Raw genomic sequence first — 16,342 nt, forward strand, 5'->3', positions numbered from 1 at the left:
TGTGCGCATACCCTGAATATCAGAGGTCCTTATACTTCATCCCAACAACCTCTGATGGTCTGAGGATCTCCTCATATGGCTATTACTGCAGTAACAGAGACCAAGAAACTGAAGGCAGAATTAATTGTTAATTGCAGTCATTAATGCATTTCCCTTATTGGTTGAAAGGGTTTAGTGAAATAAGTAACCTCAGGACCCTATAACTTAAATACTAATTTTCAAAAGACAAGGCTTCCTCTGTAGTGAAATAAGAGAAGTAACAATCTCCAAGTCTGGTGAATGGCCAGGAAAAGAATGCTGGCAAGGAATTGAATGGCACTTGTCTTCCACCATAGGAAGGACTCAATAAAGTGCCTGATTTAGAAAGAAGGCACATGAGTGGTAAGCTTGAAACTCCAGCTAAGCAGGACAGTTACTGTAACCACAGATTTTTCTACACCACAGTGTTCTCCAAAAAATCTTCAGGATCTTCTGATGCCAGAGAAGCACAAACATTCCATTACTTTGTGAATCTATCTGTTTGAAATCATCTGCACGTTCCAAGGATTAGATCATGACTGATGTTGCTGGCAGTTAAGTACTTTTGATAGGAAGCAGAAACCCTCATCTGCTTATGCTCTTATGAAAACTAATTATAAATAAATAATTTCCATTTATGAACTTATATGTAGTTGCTTTTTTGGCCACCAAAAAGTCTGCAGACATTTGAGTCAATTAGGTCTCACTTAAGTGAAGGGCAATTTGTTGAGAAGCTAGAAGAAACCAAGGTGACTTAAGAAGAGGTTTTTGGGAGAAGAATATGAAAATTTCCCATCTCTCTCTCTACCCTCATCTATATTTTAACTACAGAAAGTCTAATACTATGACCACCCTTGAAGAGAAGTAAACAGTAGTCAAACAGCTGCTGTTTGTATTTGGTCTTCTGCTCAACCAGTAAGTCTTCATTCAGCATACTTCCTGCAGGCTGAACTCATTTAAGTACTAAACAGAATTTCTAGTCCTCATTTGAAACCATCCTCTGCAGAGGGCAAAGACAAAGTAGCTCCCAGGAGCATGTTCTTAACATTTAACCTGAGGAAGATAAGGGTACCAGAGCAGGGCATAGAGGTGAAGGAATCCAGAGTTCACATAGAGGTGAAAACAGGTATACAGTCCACAAGGAAGTCAAGACTTTCCAAGCCACTTTTTATTTTCTTTCCCATCCAGACAGTGCTCATGGGCCTGTCTGGTCATGGTGGGAAGATGGCAGGTCTAATAGCTATGGTTCAAGGGTATACCGTACTTTTTGGACAAGATGCTCTGTGATCCTAAGACAACTTAAGTTGTCTCATGAACAACTTCCATGGTAGCAGCAACACAATGAGTCTAATCCACATGCTGGCTCTTGTGATGAGAGTCACTGTGCCACAGACTGGAGGGGCAAACTAGAATACTGCAGCAATGTGGAGCACATAGCATCCCCATGAATTCCTTTGGATTGTGATGACTACATCTCTGGAGTTGAATATAGGCTTCAATTATGGTTCCTTGGATTTGCTCCTGATCCTTTTTTTTTTGAGATGGAATCTTGCTCTGTTGCCCAGGCTAGAGTGCAGTGACGCCATCTCAGCTCACTGCAACCTCCACCTCCTGGGTTCAAGCAATTCTCCTGCCTCAGCCTCCCAAGTAGCTGGGATTATAGGTGTGCAGTCACCATGCCTGACTAATTTTTATATTTTTAGTAGAGATGGGGTTTTGCCATATTGGCCAGGCTGGTCTTGAACTCCTGACATCAGGTAATCTGTCTGCCTTGGCCTCCCAAAGTGCTGGGATTACAGGCATGAGCCACCGCTCTTGGCCTGCTCCTGATTCTTTACAAAGATGTTAAAGAGTCTTTAGTTCACCAGAGAGGAAACCCATGATGACTCCTCCCAGCCCTGCTTCACCTCAGGGCCCTATTTATATCATTTAATTATAATATATTTCAAAGCCAGCTAAGGCAAAATGTGAACTTGAGATACTGGACAGCCAAATGAGATAGAGTAGAAATGAGGATTCCAGAGGAAAATAACACATTCGTCTTTACAGATTCTAAACTGTGAATCTAGAATCCATATTTCTTCTCTTTGGAAATAAGGACAAAACAGATAGGCAAGAGGCATAGAGCACCTTAAGATATCAAAGAGGTCTTGACTTCTGAAAGCGGGAAGATTAAACTTGACGAGGGCTTCCTAGGTTTACCACAATTGTCAAGTTGGTTCAAGGGCAATTCACACACTTCAAGGGGAAGAAGTGTGCTCATAAGCTTCTGCTCTGCATCAGATATGTCGGGAAGTTAAGAATATTTTCAAATAGATGGTATGAACAATGAACTAAATCAGATAGAGTGCACTGGTACCAAGTTGACTGTTACTACTGTTACTGAGACAACATCTCAGATCTCAGCTTAATAAAGCATCTTTCTTTTGCCCTGAGAAAGACCAATTACTCTATCTGAACTCTGCTTCATCATCTCTAAAGCATAGTCTACCACTTATAATCTCGCAGGGTTACTGTGAGAACTAAACACCCATGAGAGCTCTGGGCACACTGCTAAGGACAGAGTAGTATTCAAATGTTTAGTTTTGTCCAGGGTTCTTGCCCAACTCCCACTCTGTGAATCTCTGCTTAACATGTAAGTTGGCCTGGTTTCTGCTCTGTAAGTATCAATTCATCGCAGTGTTATTTTGGCTTTATGCTAACATCATACAGCCTGCCACTGATATGGCAAAGTTTGACATCAGCTATGGATGAGGGTTTGCTTTTGATGCAGAGGGAGGACACAAACACATACTAACATTAGAAAATCCTTATCCCTAAAGGTAATACAATTAATCAAGTCAGTATGTCAAATCTGGAGTTTATCCAGGACAACCCATACTGAACTTAGAACATGGTGAAAAAGCTTCTACTGTTGAAAAACTTGATACAGGATGGTTTCTGCCTGCAACCACTTCATAAAACAACAATAAAGGATAGGGTTATAATACTTCTGTTTCCTAAATCACAAATCAGGATATGGTTTCTAATACATGTGAACTATGAAATGTTTATACAAAATGTCTGAAATAAATGATCTTAGAAAAATTCAGAATATATGTTCTCTAGATATATGCCATATATCTCTGAATATTTACTTCAGAAATTTTTACCTCCCACAGAAAAACCATCCTCACAACAGTCAGGGCAGGTGGGGAAAGACAGAAAGAAATTTCAGGATTCATCACAGAATATTAGTAGGGGAGAAAAAGAAAGGAAAGAATTATCAGAGCAATTGTTAGGAAAGATGGGACCAAAAGATGAACAAGCAAACAGTAGACTGTGGGGACTCAGATGAGCACTCTCTTGAGATCGATCTGTTTTGCAGGGCCTAAGGAAGTCATGAAGTAAAGAACAGTTCATATGCTTCTAATGAGAAAGACTGAAAGGTTTTCCAGGCTGATCAAGGTTGGGAATGAATGGATCCAAAAGCTTGGTCACTGAGGCAGTCCTCCAATTAGATGCCAAAACCAAGAAATTTGGGATCAGAGAAATACTCATGTTAATCAACTGGGGAAGAGTACAGAGACCACATACCTCACTCTCTACTTGTTCCTGGTGGTATCATAACCCCCAAGCCTGGCACTTATTTTCTATCAGAGTGAAGAGGCATGTATTCTGGAGAGGTCCTAATGCCATAGGGATATGCAACTGTGCTATTTCTGTATGGAGATTCAGGAAGACATGTTGCTCATATTACGTGAATGAAGCATAGTGGCAACATGTTGTACTTCCAGGTGGCAGCAGGAGGACAATCAAACTGCCCATTTCCCTGTACTGACTCTGAAGAATATGCGAGTTTTAGCCACATGGTGGCACGGTGAGTCCACTTACAGGCTTTCCTAATGTGAGGGTAGGGTGAGATGGGGAGTAGAAAGAACACAAGATCTGATAAACACCAGGAGACTTCAAGCAAACCACCCTTGGCTTGCTATTGTCACCGATGGGAGTGATGAAAGGAAGAGACAGTAAGAATGTGGATTACTTGACATAGAGAAACCCACAATCAGGCAATGAGTAAGCTCATCTAAATTTTCCACTGATATTTTCCCATTTTCAGCTTTTCTTTTGTTTTCCTTTCCAGGACTGTGATTTTTTCCAACCTATTTTTTTTTCTTTTTTTGAGAAGGTCTTACTGTCACCCAGGCTGGAGTGCACCGATGCAATATCAGTTCGCTGCAGCCCCGAGCTCCCTGGGCTCAAGTGATTCTCCTGCCTCAGGAGACTGGGCTACAGGCGTGTGCCACCATGCCTGGCTAATTTTTATATTTATTGTAGAGACAGGGTTTCACCATGTTGCCCAGGCTGGTCCAACCTGAGTTTTTAAAAGGAAGGCTTATCAAAGAACCAGAAACTCAGGACAATACTGCTTAAAACAGGTTGCCTTTTTATTTTAGAGGTGTTTGTGTATTTCTGTTTAAAGGGATAAGGCCTGTATTCAGAATAACTATCAGTGATATTGGTCCTTGTGTTACAATGAGGGAATATCAAAGATTAAAAAAAAAAAACCAACTCACAAGATCCAAAGGAATAACACTTCAGTGATAACATTTTAGTCACTGTGACATATTAAGGGATACTTTTTGGCCCTTAATAAGGTAAAAATCCACCTGGACATCTAAAATCTCACCTGTTGAGTAGGGACGCCCATATCTAGTCCAGGATCACTCTGCATAAAATGCTTAAAATAGTTTTAGACTTTCCAAAATTCCATAACTAGAATATCCCTTGGAAATAATAAAAAATGCTCTAAAGTATTTCAAAACCAAATTTGAGAATCGTGTTAAAGAATATAATCTGGTCTCCAATTAATTCTGAGTTCACATTCTGTAAGTACATTTATTTTCTTCTGACATTTTTTGACTCTCTGTATATGATGACCTCTTTAACATGATAGTGGGATATTCAGTTTTGTATGACACATACTTTCTTAGTGCCAGTAATACAGTAGATGCTCAATAAATGTTTATCGTTCAAGTGAACTGTACTGTATTCAATTTCAGCTTGTCTAGCAAAGTCACAATGAATTCCTTTAAAAATCGTCTTCTATTCCAAGGTATACATCAGTTCCCAAAGCTCAGCATGTTTCAAAGAAACCCAGTTCCTATGATTATAGATAAAAGTTGCAGATGTTAACTTTTTTCTTGATAACATGGCCCTCTAAACTAGAAGTCTTGGGATGAATGGTAAAATTCTAAGACAATAATATAGATTACTTTGCCACCTAGAAACTAGCTACGCTTAAGGGAAGTGTTGGCATGGGGGAACACTATCAATAATACAAGTGATTTTAGATTACTATCCACATAACTATAAAAACAAAACATTTTAAAACAAAACATTTTAGCGTAGTTGAAAAAAGAGAACTTCGCCTGGGCATGGCGGCTCACACCTGTAATCCCAGCACTTTGGGAGGCTGAGGCGGGTGGATCACAAGGTCAGGAGTTTGAGACCAGCCTGGCCAACATAGTGAGACACTGTCTCTACCAAAAATCAAAATAGCCAGGCATGGTGGCGGACGCCTGTAGTCGCAACTACTTGTGAGGCTGAGGCAGGAGAATCGCCCGAACCCAGGAGGTGGAGGTTGCAGTGAGCCGAGATCGTGCCACTGCACTCCAGCCAGGGTGGCAGAGTGAGACTCATCTCAAAAAAAAAAAAAAGGAACTTCAAATTACGAAAGGTATAGTATAGTATCTAGTTAGGGAACACAAAATCCCATTTCTTACTAGACAACTAAATATAATTCTTGTCTAATCCTAGAATTTGTGGCATCTTGCAGACAACAAATATTAAAGAATATAATTTCAGGTCCAGGGGTTCACTTCTTGCAGTGTTGGTATGATCATACAGCAAGTGTGGAAAAGGTATCTTCACAGGATTTACAGAAGAAAAACAATATATAGGCCCTTACCTATCCTTCCAAATCATTAAAACAGGAAGAATAAAGAGTGAATAATACAAATTGAAGTTTAATGTATAAACTCGTATGTCTGTGCCTTAGACATAAGAAGTTACAGCCAGTTCTGTTATTTTTTATAACTATAGGACTTTTTCAGAATATTTTTTCAGATTCCTATCTAGGAAAAAAAGGAAAGGGGCTAGAACATAAAAACTCATTTGTGGCCGGATGTGGTGGCTCATGCCTGTAATCCCAGCCACTTTAGGAGGCTGACGTGGGCGGATCACCTGACGTCAGGAGTTCGAGACCAGCCTGACCAACGTGGCAGAACCCTGTCTCTATTAGAAATACAAAAATTAGCCAGGCGTGGTGGCACACACCTGTAGTCCCAACTACTTGGGAGACTGAGGTTGGAGAATCCCTTGAACCCGGGAGGCGGAGGTTGCAGTGAGCCGAGATGGTACCACTGCACTCCAGTCTGGGGGACAGAGTAAGACTCCGTCTCAAACAAACAAACAAACAAACAAAAAAACTAATTTGTGCTTGTAGTCAGTTGCAAAAGGAAAAGCTACAATACTAGCTATGATTGTCCATTTGTAAAATAAGAATAAGGATTTCTGTCCCTCTCCACTCCTAAATATAACACTAGTTAGAAAAAGTCAGAAATATTCCACAACACCCCCACCATTTTTTTTAAAAGCACAAACAGTTTACAAACAAAGGTCTGCATTTGCCCCCATCTCATAATGCTTTTCACATTTGAATTAGCCCTTCTTAGACTTTCTTCTCCGACTGCAGATAAAAGGGAAGCATCTCTGCTGTTTTGCTTTCTATCTTTCATTTGACAGTTCTCCATTAGAAAGAAGAAAATAAGACCCAGTCAGAAAAAATGTTTTAAAAGTCCTTCAAAATGAAATTATTAATGTCTTTATATAGGTCTAAAGTTATCTTTTAGGTGTAGGCTGGAGATGGGATTTGGATAAATATGTTAGAAATGTTGAGGAACTTTCAGAATTAAGAAGTCACGAAAGTCATACAGCTAAATAACGTTAGGTTACATTTTATAATTCTGTTTCACAACATGATTTCAATGATCTCTGCTTTTTGTTTTAATTTTTAGGTAGAACTAAGTCTATGTGCTATATATAAATAACACAAAAGAAATGTATTTTCACAACTACAGTGGCAACAGTAACATTTTTTGTCTTACTTTAAAAAAATAAACTTAATTATTCTAAGTGCTTCAAAAACTTAGATCTTAGAAATAATTTTGTTATACTCCACTGGCATTAATACTGGTTATTAGGAGGCTGAGGCACAGCTGATTGGATTTGTCTTTGCATTTAAATATGTATTGAAGCTATCAGTTCAACAACACTTCAAACTCTCCAGTCAATTATCATTCTGCTCAAATCCAGCAGCACAATAATTTCATCATTGGAAAGTAACTTAAAAAAAAACAACAGGGAAGCTTCAAAAAAGACAGATTTCTGTCATACATACCAATGCTGACTGGCATAAGAATGCACACTGCCAAATGTGTTATTATTTTTTATATAAGCGATTAAATAGGAAAGCACTAAATAAAATTCATTTTTTCAACATAACTGTTTAATGAAATTCACTTTTGCACCATAACAAAATAGAGCATTTTGGGAGAAAATCTTTAATCCTGAAAAAGCTCAGTGAAAACGACAACAGCCTTCTTTTTGGAGACTATGTATAGCTGACTGGAAACCTAGAAAATATTTAAGACTAAAGGCATTGGGGATATTGTTTTTGTTGGTTTTGTTGTTGTGGTGTTACTATTTCCACTCACCAGCTCGAAGGGGTCGTGGAACTCCCCCAACAAAGATAGTTTTTCTGGGGTCCAAAGGCTGAGAACCATCCATTACAAAGTCACTGTCACTTAGGTTCCATGGTCGAATTTGCACCTGAAAAAAAGTCGTTTACTTGGTCCTTACTTCATTTCCAGCAACCCCAAATGAGAATAAGATGACTAAAGACAAACCCACTGATTTGTGCATTTCACAATGAACATGACCCAAACAAAATCCAGTTAATTAGTTACTGTAATCTGCATTAAGTACCTTTCAATAGAACTCTTGGGGAATCTACTTACAGGTACTGTACTCAGCACTCTAGACATATGACATATACCATGAAACCATTGGAAACCACCTCTGCCTGTGTTTTTTTTTTTTTTTATTGTAAGGCAGGCTTTTAGAGACAGAGTCTGCATTTTGAATCAGATTCATTTTAACACACGATAGAGACTGTTTACAACGTGTCACAATACACCACTTTGTTTTAAGACTTCATCTAAAGTACATCAGGAGTATTTTCTAAAAATTATCCATGTCTGACTTTTTAATTCTCATCACCTTCCAAAATTCAAACATATCTTTCAGCAATATGATTTAATACAGATTAACACGCAGCAAGTTAGCATAGAATTACCAGAGATAACAATATAGCACAAAGAGAGTACTCTCTGGCCAGGCACGGTGGCTCACACCTGTAATCCCAGCACTTTGGGAGGCCGAGGCAGGTGGATTCCTTAAGGTCAGGAGTTCGAGATCAGCCTGGCCAACATGGTGAAACCCTGTCTCTACTGAAAATACAAAAACTAGCTGGGTGTAGTGGCTCACATCTATAGTCCCAGCTACTCAGGAGGCTGAGGCATGAGAATCACTTGAACCCAGCAGGTAGAGGTTGCAGTGAGCCGAGATCGTGCCACTGCACTGCAGCCTGGGTGACAGAGCAAGACTGCCTCCGGAGGAAAAAAAAAAAAACAGAGAGAGAGTTATCTCTTTCAAATTTATCTGATTTTGACAAACAAGGCTGGTTAAATTAAAGCAAGCCTCAAAGTTTAAGTAAATTTTGTTTAAAGTAGAAAAAGAAATCTTTATGGCATATTTCTATTTGGAAGGCAAATTCTGCACTGCCTCAAAACCAACCAGTTAGGCAAGTAGCCAGTATGCTCTGAGAAGCGGACTGGGTGCAGAAAGGGAACCTGGTATCTGTCCTCAAGGAACATGCCATTCCCCCTCCCCTCCACTAATGACTAAGATAGAAAACAAAAAAGTTGACTTTTCATTTCCTTAGTATTAATGGAATTGTTCATTTTCCCCCTTGCTCAGACGTCAACACTCAATGCAAGGAAACATATGGGATAATTTCGTATGTGGCTTGGCTTATACCCAGGAGTACTCCCACTTGAAAGGTAGCACCTGTGGCAATTATACTTTCAAAAATTTTGAATTAACTTTAAAACTAGAATTGCTCAGTTAGAAACAGTCTACTTGTTTTTTGGAGATGGAGTTTCTCCTTTTTGCCCAGGCTGGAGTAAAGTGGCACCATCTTGGCTCATGCAACCTCCAACCCCCGGGTTCAAGAGAATTCTCCTGCCTTGGCCTCCCAAGAAGTTGGGATTATAGGTGACCGCAACCACACCCGGCTAATTTTTGTATTTTTAGTAGAGACAAGGTTTCACCATGTTGGCCAGCTGGTCTCAAACTCTTGACCTCAGGGGATCTACCCGCTTCGGCCTCCCAAAGTGTTAGGATTACAGGCACGAGCCACCGTCCCTGGCCAGTCTACACATTCTTTAAGATTGCTACAAAATTCACCCTCACCTAACTTTTTGCCTTTATTATTATTATTTGAGACAGAGTGTTGCCTTATTGCCCAGGCTGGAGTACAGTGACATGATCTCGGCTCACTGCAACCTCCGTCTCCTGGGTTCAAGTGAGTCTCGTGACTCAGCCTCCTGAGTAGTTGGAATTATAGGCATCCGCCACCACACCTGGGTAATTCTTGTATTTTTAGCAGAGACAGGGTTTCGCCATGTTAGCCAGGGTGGTCTCAAACTCCTAATCTCAAGAGATCTGCCCACCTCGGCCTCCCAAAGTGCTGGGATTACTGGAGCAAGCCACTGCGCCCAGCCACTTTTTTGCCTTTTATGACACTGTTGCCCTCACCAGTTAGCCAGAAGACACAAAATCTCCATTTCTTCCCTAGACCCTGAAAATTTGGACCTGTTTACAATACTGTTCACATTCAGACACTTGCTCCACCTTTACTGCATGAAAAAAAATGCAGTTCTTTCCGTGTAAACTTTGGTCTGTTTGACTAAATTATCATTCCCTTGACATTTACTACAAAGGCAGATTCACTAATACCATAAAGCATTACTTTTAAATGCCTTCATGAGGACCTATTGCCTATTACTAATTTTTTCATTTAATACACAATAATTTCCTGACACTGTGAGAACAAGGATTCTAATGACACACACACATACACACACACACACACAGATGTATCTTTTTCTACACACAATCTCTCTTCTGATCTCATTCCTAACAAAGCAGTTAAGGCAGCTTAGGGACCTGGTAAGGTAATTCCAATCACTTTATGTTAATTGCATTCGATCATAGATAACTTTATTTAAAAAATGAAAACTATTCTTGTGTAGTATCCAGTGGTCTGCTTTCATGCTCAATTAACTGAGACAGGAAATACAGCCTTTCATCAATAGCTGTAGGTTACCACTGCTCAAAAGAACTCTGCAAAAGATCTCAAACCTTCCTGCTGAGAGCTTTCATTATTGCCTACTGCCTTTTCTGCCCACTCCCCAATCCCCGACCTCACTTCATCACATTGCACACAACCCATTCCTTTATTCTTGGCATTGTAGATTAGGTAAAAATACAGGAAGAGGGCTCAAGACACAGTGCTGATTAACCCTATTCACAAAACCTACATTTCCCAGCTGCCACCAGAAAACAGTTTGCTCAGAGCTGTCACCTCTGCAGAATTAATCAACATAGAACAATATCAACACACTCTATATACTAAGCAAATAATAATATTGTGGTACTATCTGTATGAAAAGTTACACTCACACTCTGGTTTCTCTCTGAAATCTAAGCCCATTCTCACATCAGGCCTGTTTCTCCAGACCTCAGGTCCTGATATCCGTGTTCTCTCCTTCTGGACTTACTCTTTGTTTGGATATATTTTCTGGTTCTGATTTTGTGTGTGTGTGTATGTGTGTGTATATATATGTATATATATACTTCATTATTATATCATACTTTATAAGCTAATTCAAATATTTTGTGGAGAGTATAAATAAAATAACCACTTTTTAATTATCTTTGTTTAATAATTATTTTTGAGAATAGATGAAATTATAATTCTGTCCTAATTCAATATAAATTTCCTCTCTCTATACAAAACTGGTCCTCCATATCTGAGGGTTCTGAGTCTGCAACGAGGGTCAGCCAATCTGAAACAGAAAACTTTTTTTTTTTTTTTTTTGATATGGAGTCTCGTTCTGTTGCCCAGGCTGGAATGCAGTGGCACAATCTCAGCCCACTGAAACCTCCACCTCACAGGTTCAAGCAATTCTCCTGCCTCAGCCTCCTGAGTTGCTAGCGCGTGTCACCACACCTGGCTGATTTTTTTTTTTTTTTTTTAGTAGAGATGGGGTTTCACCATGTTGGCCAGGCTGGTCTCAAACTCTTGATCTCAGGTGATCTACCTGCCTCGGCCTCCCAAAGTGCTGGGATTACAGGCATGAGCCACCATGTCTAGCCTAGAATATGTTTTAAAACAAAAATAACAGTAACAATAATACAAATTTTAAAACTACAGTAGAATGACTATTTATATAGCATTTACGTTGTATTAGGTATTATAAGTAATCTAGAGACAATTCAAAGTGTATGGGAAGATGCACATAGGTTATGCTATTTTATATAAGGGACTTGAGCATCTGTGGATTTTGGTATCTGAGGGGGGGGTCCTAGAACCAATCCCTTATGCAAACTTAGGAACAACTGTATAGGGCTAACTCTGTGAGTGTGTGTGTGACAAAGAAGGTGTGTGAGTGAAACAACTCTTCCAGTATGTTGTCAAGTAGGCGCTTTAGGGGCAGTAAAAGCCTCAGCATCCTGAGGACAAGTATAAGGATGTCCCCCAGAAACAGTAAAGATTCCCTTAAAGTATCCTGACATGATTCCAGCACTTCCTCCTGGAGCAGCCTGACCACATTTGCTTGTAAAGGTGACTCTAAAAAGAGGTTGCTGGCCAGGTGCAGTGGCTCATTTCTGTAATTCCGGCACTTTGGGAGACCGAGCTGGGCGGATCATTTGAAGTCAGGAGTTTGACAACAGCCTGGCCAACACGGTGAAACCCGGTCTCTACTAAAAATACAAAAATTGGCCAGGTGTGGTGGTGGGCACCGGTAATCCTAGCTCAGGAAGCTGAGGCAGGAGAATCACTTGAATCTGGGAGGCAGAGGTTGCAGTGAGCCAAGATTGCACCACTGCACTCCAGCCTGGGTGATAGAGTGAGACCCTGTCTCAAAATAAAATAAAAATAACAATATAAAAAGAGGGGCTACAGTATCCTTTGGGAAGCTCCAGCTCTTGGGCCATGCCATATCCTTACAGTAGGGGGTCACACAAACTCAAATGACCATAGGGTCAGACAGGTAGCACAAACGTCAAGCCACGTTTGGGTTAGTACGCAGGCAGTAACACACTGGAGTAAACTACTTCTCAGCTCCAGCAAGTAGTTACTACTTGTGTATGTATTGTCAGGCTTTTTCCATTTTTCAAGAGTGGCTAGAAATTCAGATTTTTAAGTGAAACTTCAAGATTCTAAAATAGGAACTAATTCAAATGTTAAAAGTCACTATACAGGCTAAATAAAACTATCTGCAGACCAGATCTATGCCACAGGCCCCACCCAGTCCATGATCTTTGGCTTGAAGAGTTTAGTTACCACACAGCTCACAATGATGGAAGGTTTTGTTCCATTAGCATATATGAGAGAAAATACAAAAATCGTTTTCCTTTAGTTTCTCTCTAAAGCACGTATTCCTATGGAAGCTCTCCTGAGGACTACTTTTGGCTGAATTACATTATCTTCTAAATTCTTATCTTCTGTTTCATATAACTGCTTATCTCTAAAGGCAAAATCTTTTTAGGAATAAAGACAAAAACCAAACAGTGCTGAGTGCTATAAATATAATAATTTATATCATATAGTGACTTTAACATCAGCCTTCAAGAAATCTAAAAGAATTGAACATTAATAATATCAACAGTTAGTAGTGAAATCACTAATATTCCTTTTCAAGGTTTCTCAAAGTGTATTCTGTGGAACATGGGTCCCTAAGGTTGGTCTGCCAGATAAGCAGTGTTGGGGAAAAGCTGTAGATTATCTTCTCCTTCTTGGCATTTCATGGCACCCATTAGTGTACTTAATTAAAGGCTCTAAGAAATTCTATAGAAATCTGTTCAGCCAGGTGCAGTGGCTCATACCTGTAATCCCAGTACTTTGGGAGGCCAAGGTGGGTGGATCACCTGAGGTCAGGAGTTCGAGACCAGCCTGACCAGCATGGTGAAACCCCATATCTACTAAAAACACAAAATCAGTCAGGCATGGTGGTGCATGCCTGTAATCCCAGCTACTTGGGAGGCTGAGGCAGGAGAATTGCTTGAACCCAGAAAGTGGACGCTGTGGTGGGCCAAGATCACACCATTGCACTCCAGCCTGGGCAACAAGAGCGAAACTCCGCCTCAAAAAAAAAAAAAAAAATCTGTTCGATGTTGTTTAACTCAGCATTTCTAAAATTATTTCCATAGACCCCTTTTTTGTATGACACCTATTAATACCTACACTTCCAATAATTCTGCCCTACTATACCTTACCCTTTTTTTTTTTTTTGAGACGGAGTTTCGCTCTTGTTGCCCAGGTTGGAGTGTGACGGCACAATCTCGGCTCACCGCAACCTCTGCCTCCCAGGTTCAAGCGATTCTCCTGTCTCAGCCTCCCACGTAGCTGCGATTACAGGTATGCATCACCACGCCTGGCTAATTTTGTATTTTTAGTAGAGATGAGGTTTCTCCATGTTGGTCAGGATGGTCTCAACATCAGGTGATCTGCCCGTCTCAGCGTCAAGTTTTCAGAAACTTCACTCCATCCCTGGCCTTTTCCTTATTTCTTGCTATTGCTCTGAAAAGTTTGCTTCTATAGAGATTAACTTTAAATGGTTAAGAGTATACTAAACTGAAACATTAGATAGTTGTTCAAAGAACTGAAAGTTTTCTGGCTAAACTGTATAAAAGATATATTACCAAACCAGTTTGACTATTTTTCTTTTTCTTTTTCTTTTTTTTTTTTTAGATGGAGTCTTGCTTTGTCACTCAGGCTAGAGTGTAGTGGTGCAATCTTGGCTCACTGCAACCTCTGCTTCCTGGGTTCAAGCAATTCTCCTGCCTCGGTCTCCCAAGTAGCTGGGATTACAGGCACCTGCCCCAAAGCCTGGTTAGTTTTTGTATTTTTAGTAGAGACAGGGTTTCACCATGTTGGCCAGGCTGGTCTCAAACTCCTGACCTCAAGTGATCCGCCCGCCTCAGCCTCCCAAAGTGCTGGGATTACAGGCACGAGCCACCATGCCTGGCCCAGTTTGAAATTTTTATCAATAAAGAGTAAAATAATTATAGCTCCATATAAAAACTAAAGTTTCATCCTACTTAAAACTAAAGGTCATTAATAGGGATAAGATTAGGTCAAGGGCTAGGAAAAACAAGACATGCAATATGGGTCTTTTCGTCGCCTTTTTTTTTTTTTTTTGAGACAGGGTCTCACTCTGTCACCCAGGCTAGAGTACAGTAGTACATGGAGTACAAGCATGCGCCACCATGCCCAGCTAATTGTTGTATTTTTTGTAGAGACAGGGTTTTGCCGTGTTGCCCAGGCTGATCTTGAACTTAGGGGCCCAAGCAATCCACCCACCTCAGCCTCCCAAAGTGCTAGGATTATAGGTGTGAGCCACTGTGTCTGCCCTCTACTATGGGTTACTTCTTTAATCAGAATGTTATACGATAACAGCATTTCCTAAAAAGAAAATTTCATTGACAATTGACCAGAACCTCTTAGTTAAAATTAAATATAAAATGCATTTTTGGTCAGGCACGGTGGCTCATGCCTGTAATCCCGGCACTTTGGGACGCCGAGGCGGGTGGATCACCTGAGGTCAGGAGTTTGAGACCAGCCTGGCCAACATGGTGAAACCCCATTTCTACTAAAAAAAAAGAAATACAAAACATTAGCTGGGTTTGGTGGCAGGTGCCTATAATCCCAGCTTCTTGGAAGGCTGAGGCAGGAGAATTGCCTGAATCCGGGAGGCGGAGGTTGCAGTGAACTAAGATCATGCCATTGCACTCCAGCCTGGACAGTGAAACTCTGTCTCAAAAAAAAAAAAAAGCATTTTTGGTCAGGCATGGTGGCTCATGCCTATATAATCTCAGCACTTTGGAAGGCCAAGGCTGGAGGATCACTTGAGGCCAGGAGTTCAAGACCAGCCTGGGCAGCATAGTGACACCCTGTTTCTATGAAAACCTTTTTAAAATTAGCTAGGTGTGGTGGCTAAGGTGGGAAGATCGTTTAGGCCCTGGAGTTTGAGGTTGCAGTGAGTTGTGATGAAGATACTGCACTCTAGCCTGGGCGACAGAACCAGCCCTTCTCTCAGGAAAATATTTTTGTTGTATCTAATTTAATTACAGGATAAGAGAAAACACAATTTTTTGTTTCTGTTTTCCCTCCTTGCAGCAGGGAGAAAACATATTTGTTTTCCCCCCAGCAGCAAGGAGAAAACATAGTTGTTTTTTTTTTTTTTTTGAGACAGAGTTTTACTCTTGTTGCCCAGGCTGGAGTGCAATGGCACAATCTCTGCTCACCACAACCTCCACCTCCCGGGTTCAAGTGATTCTCGTGCCTCAGCCTCTCAAGTAGCTGAGATTACAGGCATACGCCACCACGCCTGGATAATTTTTTTGTATTTTCAGTAGAGACAGGGTTTCTCCATGTTGATCAGGCTGGGCTCAAACTCCCGACCTCAGGTGATCCGCCCGCCTAGGCCTCCCAAAGTGCTAGGGTTACAGGCGTGAGCCACCACGCCCAGCTTGAAAACATAGTTTTAATACGAATAGTTTGTTTTTTGTTTTTTGTTTTGATGGAGCCTTGTTCTTGTCACCCAGGCTGGAGTGCAATGGCATAATTTCGGCTCACTGCAACCTCCACCTCCTGGGTTCAAGTGATTTTCCTGTCTCAGCCTCCTGAGTAGCTGGGATTACAGGTGCCCGGCACCATGCCCAGCTAATTTTTGTATTTTTAGTAGAGACGGAGTTTCACCAGGTTGGCCAGGCTGGTCTCAAACTCCTGACCTCAGGTGATCCACCTGCCTTGGCCTAACAAAGCGCTGGGATTACAGGAGTGAGCCACCACGCCCAGCCGATAAGAACAGTTTTTTGTTGTTGTTGTCGTCGTTGTTGTTGTTATTGTTTGAGAGAGTCTCACTCTGTC

The 16,342-nt window shown here is 40.8% G+C and overlaps 1 protein-coding gene across 7 annotated transcripts in view; it reads right to left on the reverse strand.

The window, feature by feature from the left end:
• CPEB3 (cytoplasmic polyadenylation element binding protein 3) overlaps positions 1–16,342 on the reverse strand; it is a 255,676-nt gene that overhangs the window by 36,260 nt on the left and 203,074 nt on the right. For all 7 annotated transcript variants that reach the window (XM_033224394.1, XM_033224380.1, XM_033224386.1 and 4 more), the window contains one exon: positions 7,776–7,890. In XM_033224394.1, the coding sequence (XP_033080285.1) occupies positions 7,776–7,890 (115 nt within the window). The remainder of the gene's footprint in view (positions 1–7,775; positions 7,891–16,342) is intronic.

This window comes from Trachypithecus francoisi, unplaced genomic scaffold (assembly GCF_009764315.1).
Source record: "Trachypithecus francoisi isolate TF-2019V2 unplaced genomic scaffold, Tfra_2.0 Contig01436, whole genome shotgun sequence".
In the NCBI taxonomy this organism is placed as follows: Eukaryota; Metazoa; Chordata; class Mammalia; order Primates; family Cercopithecidae; genus Trachypithecus; species Trachypithecus francoisi.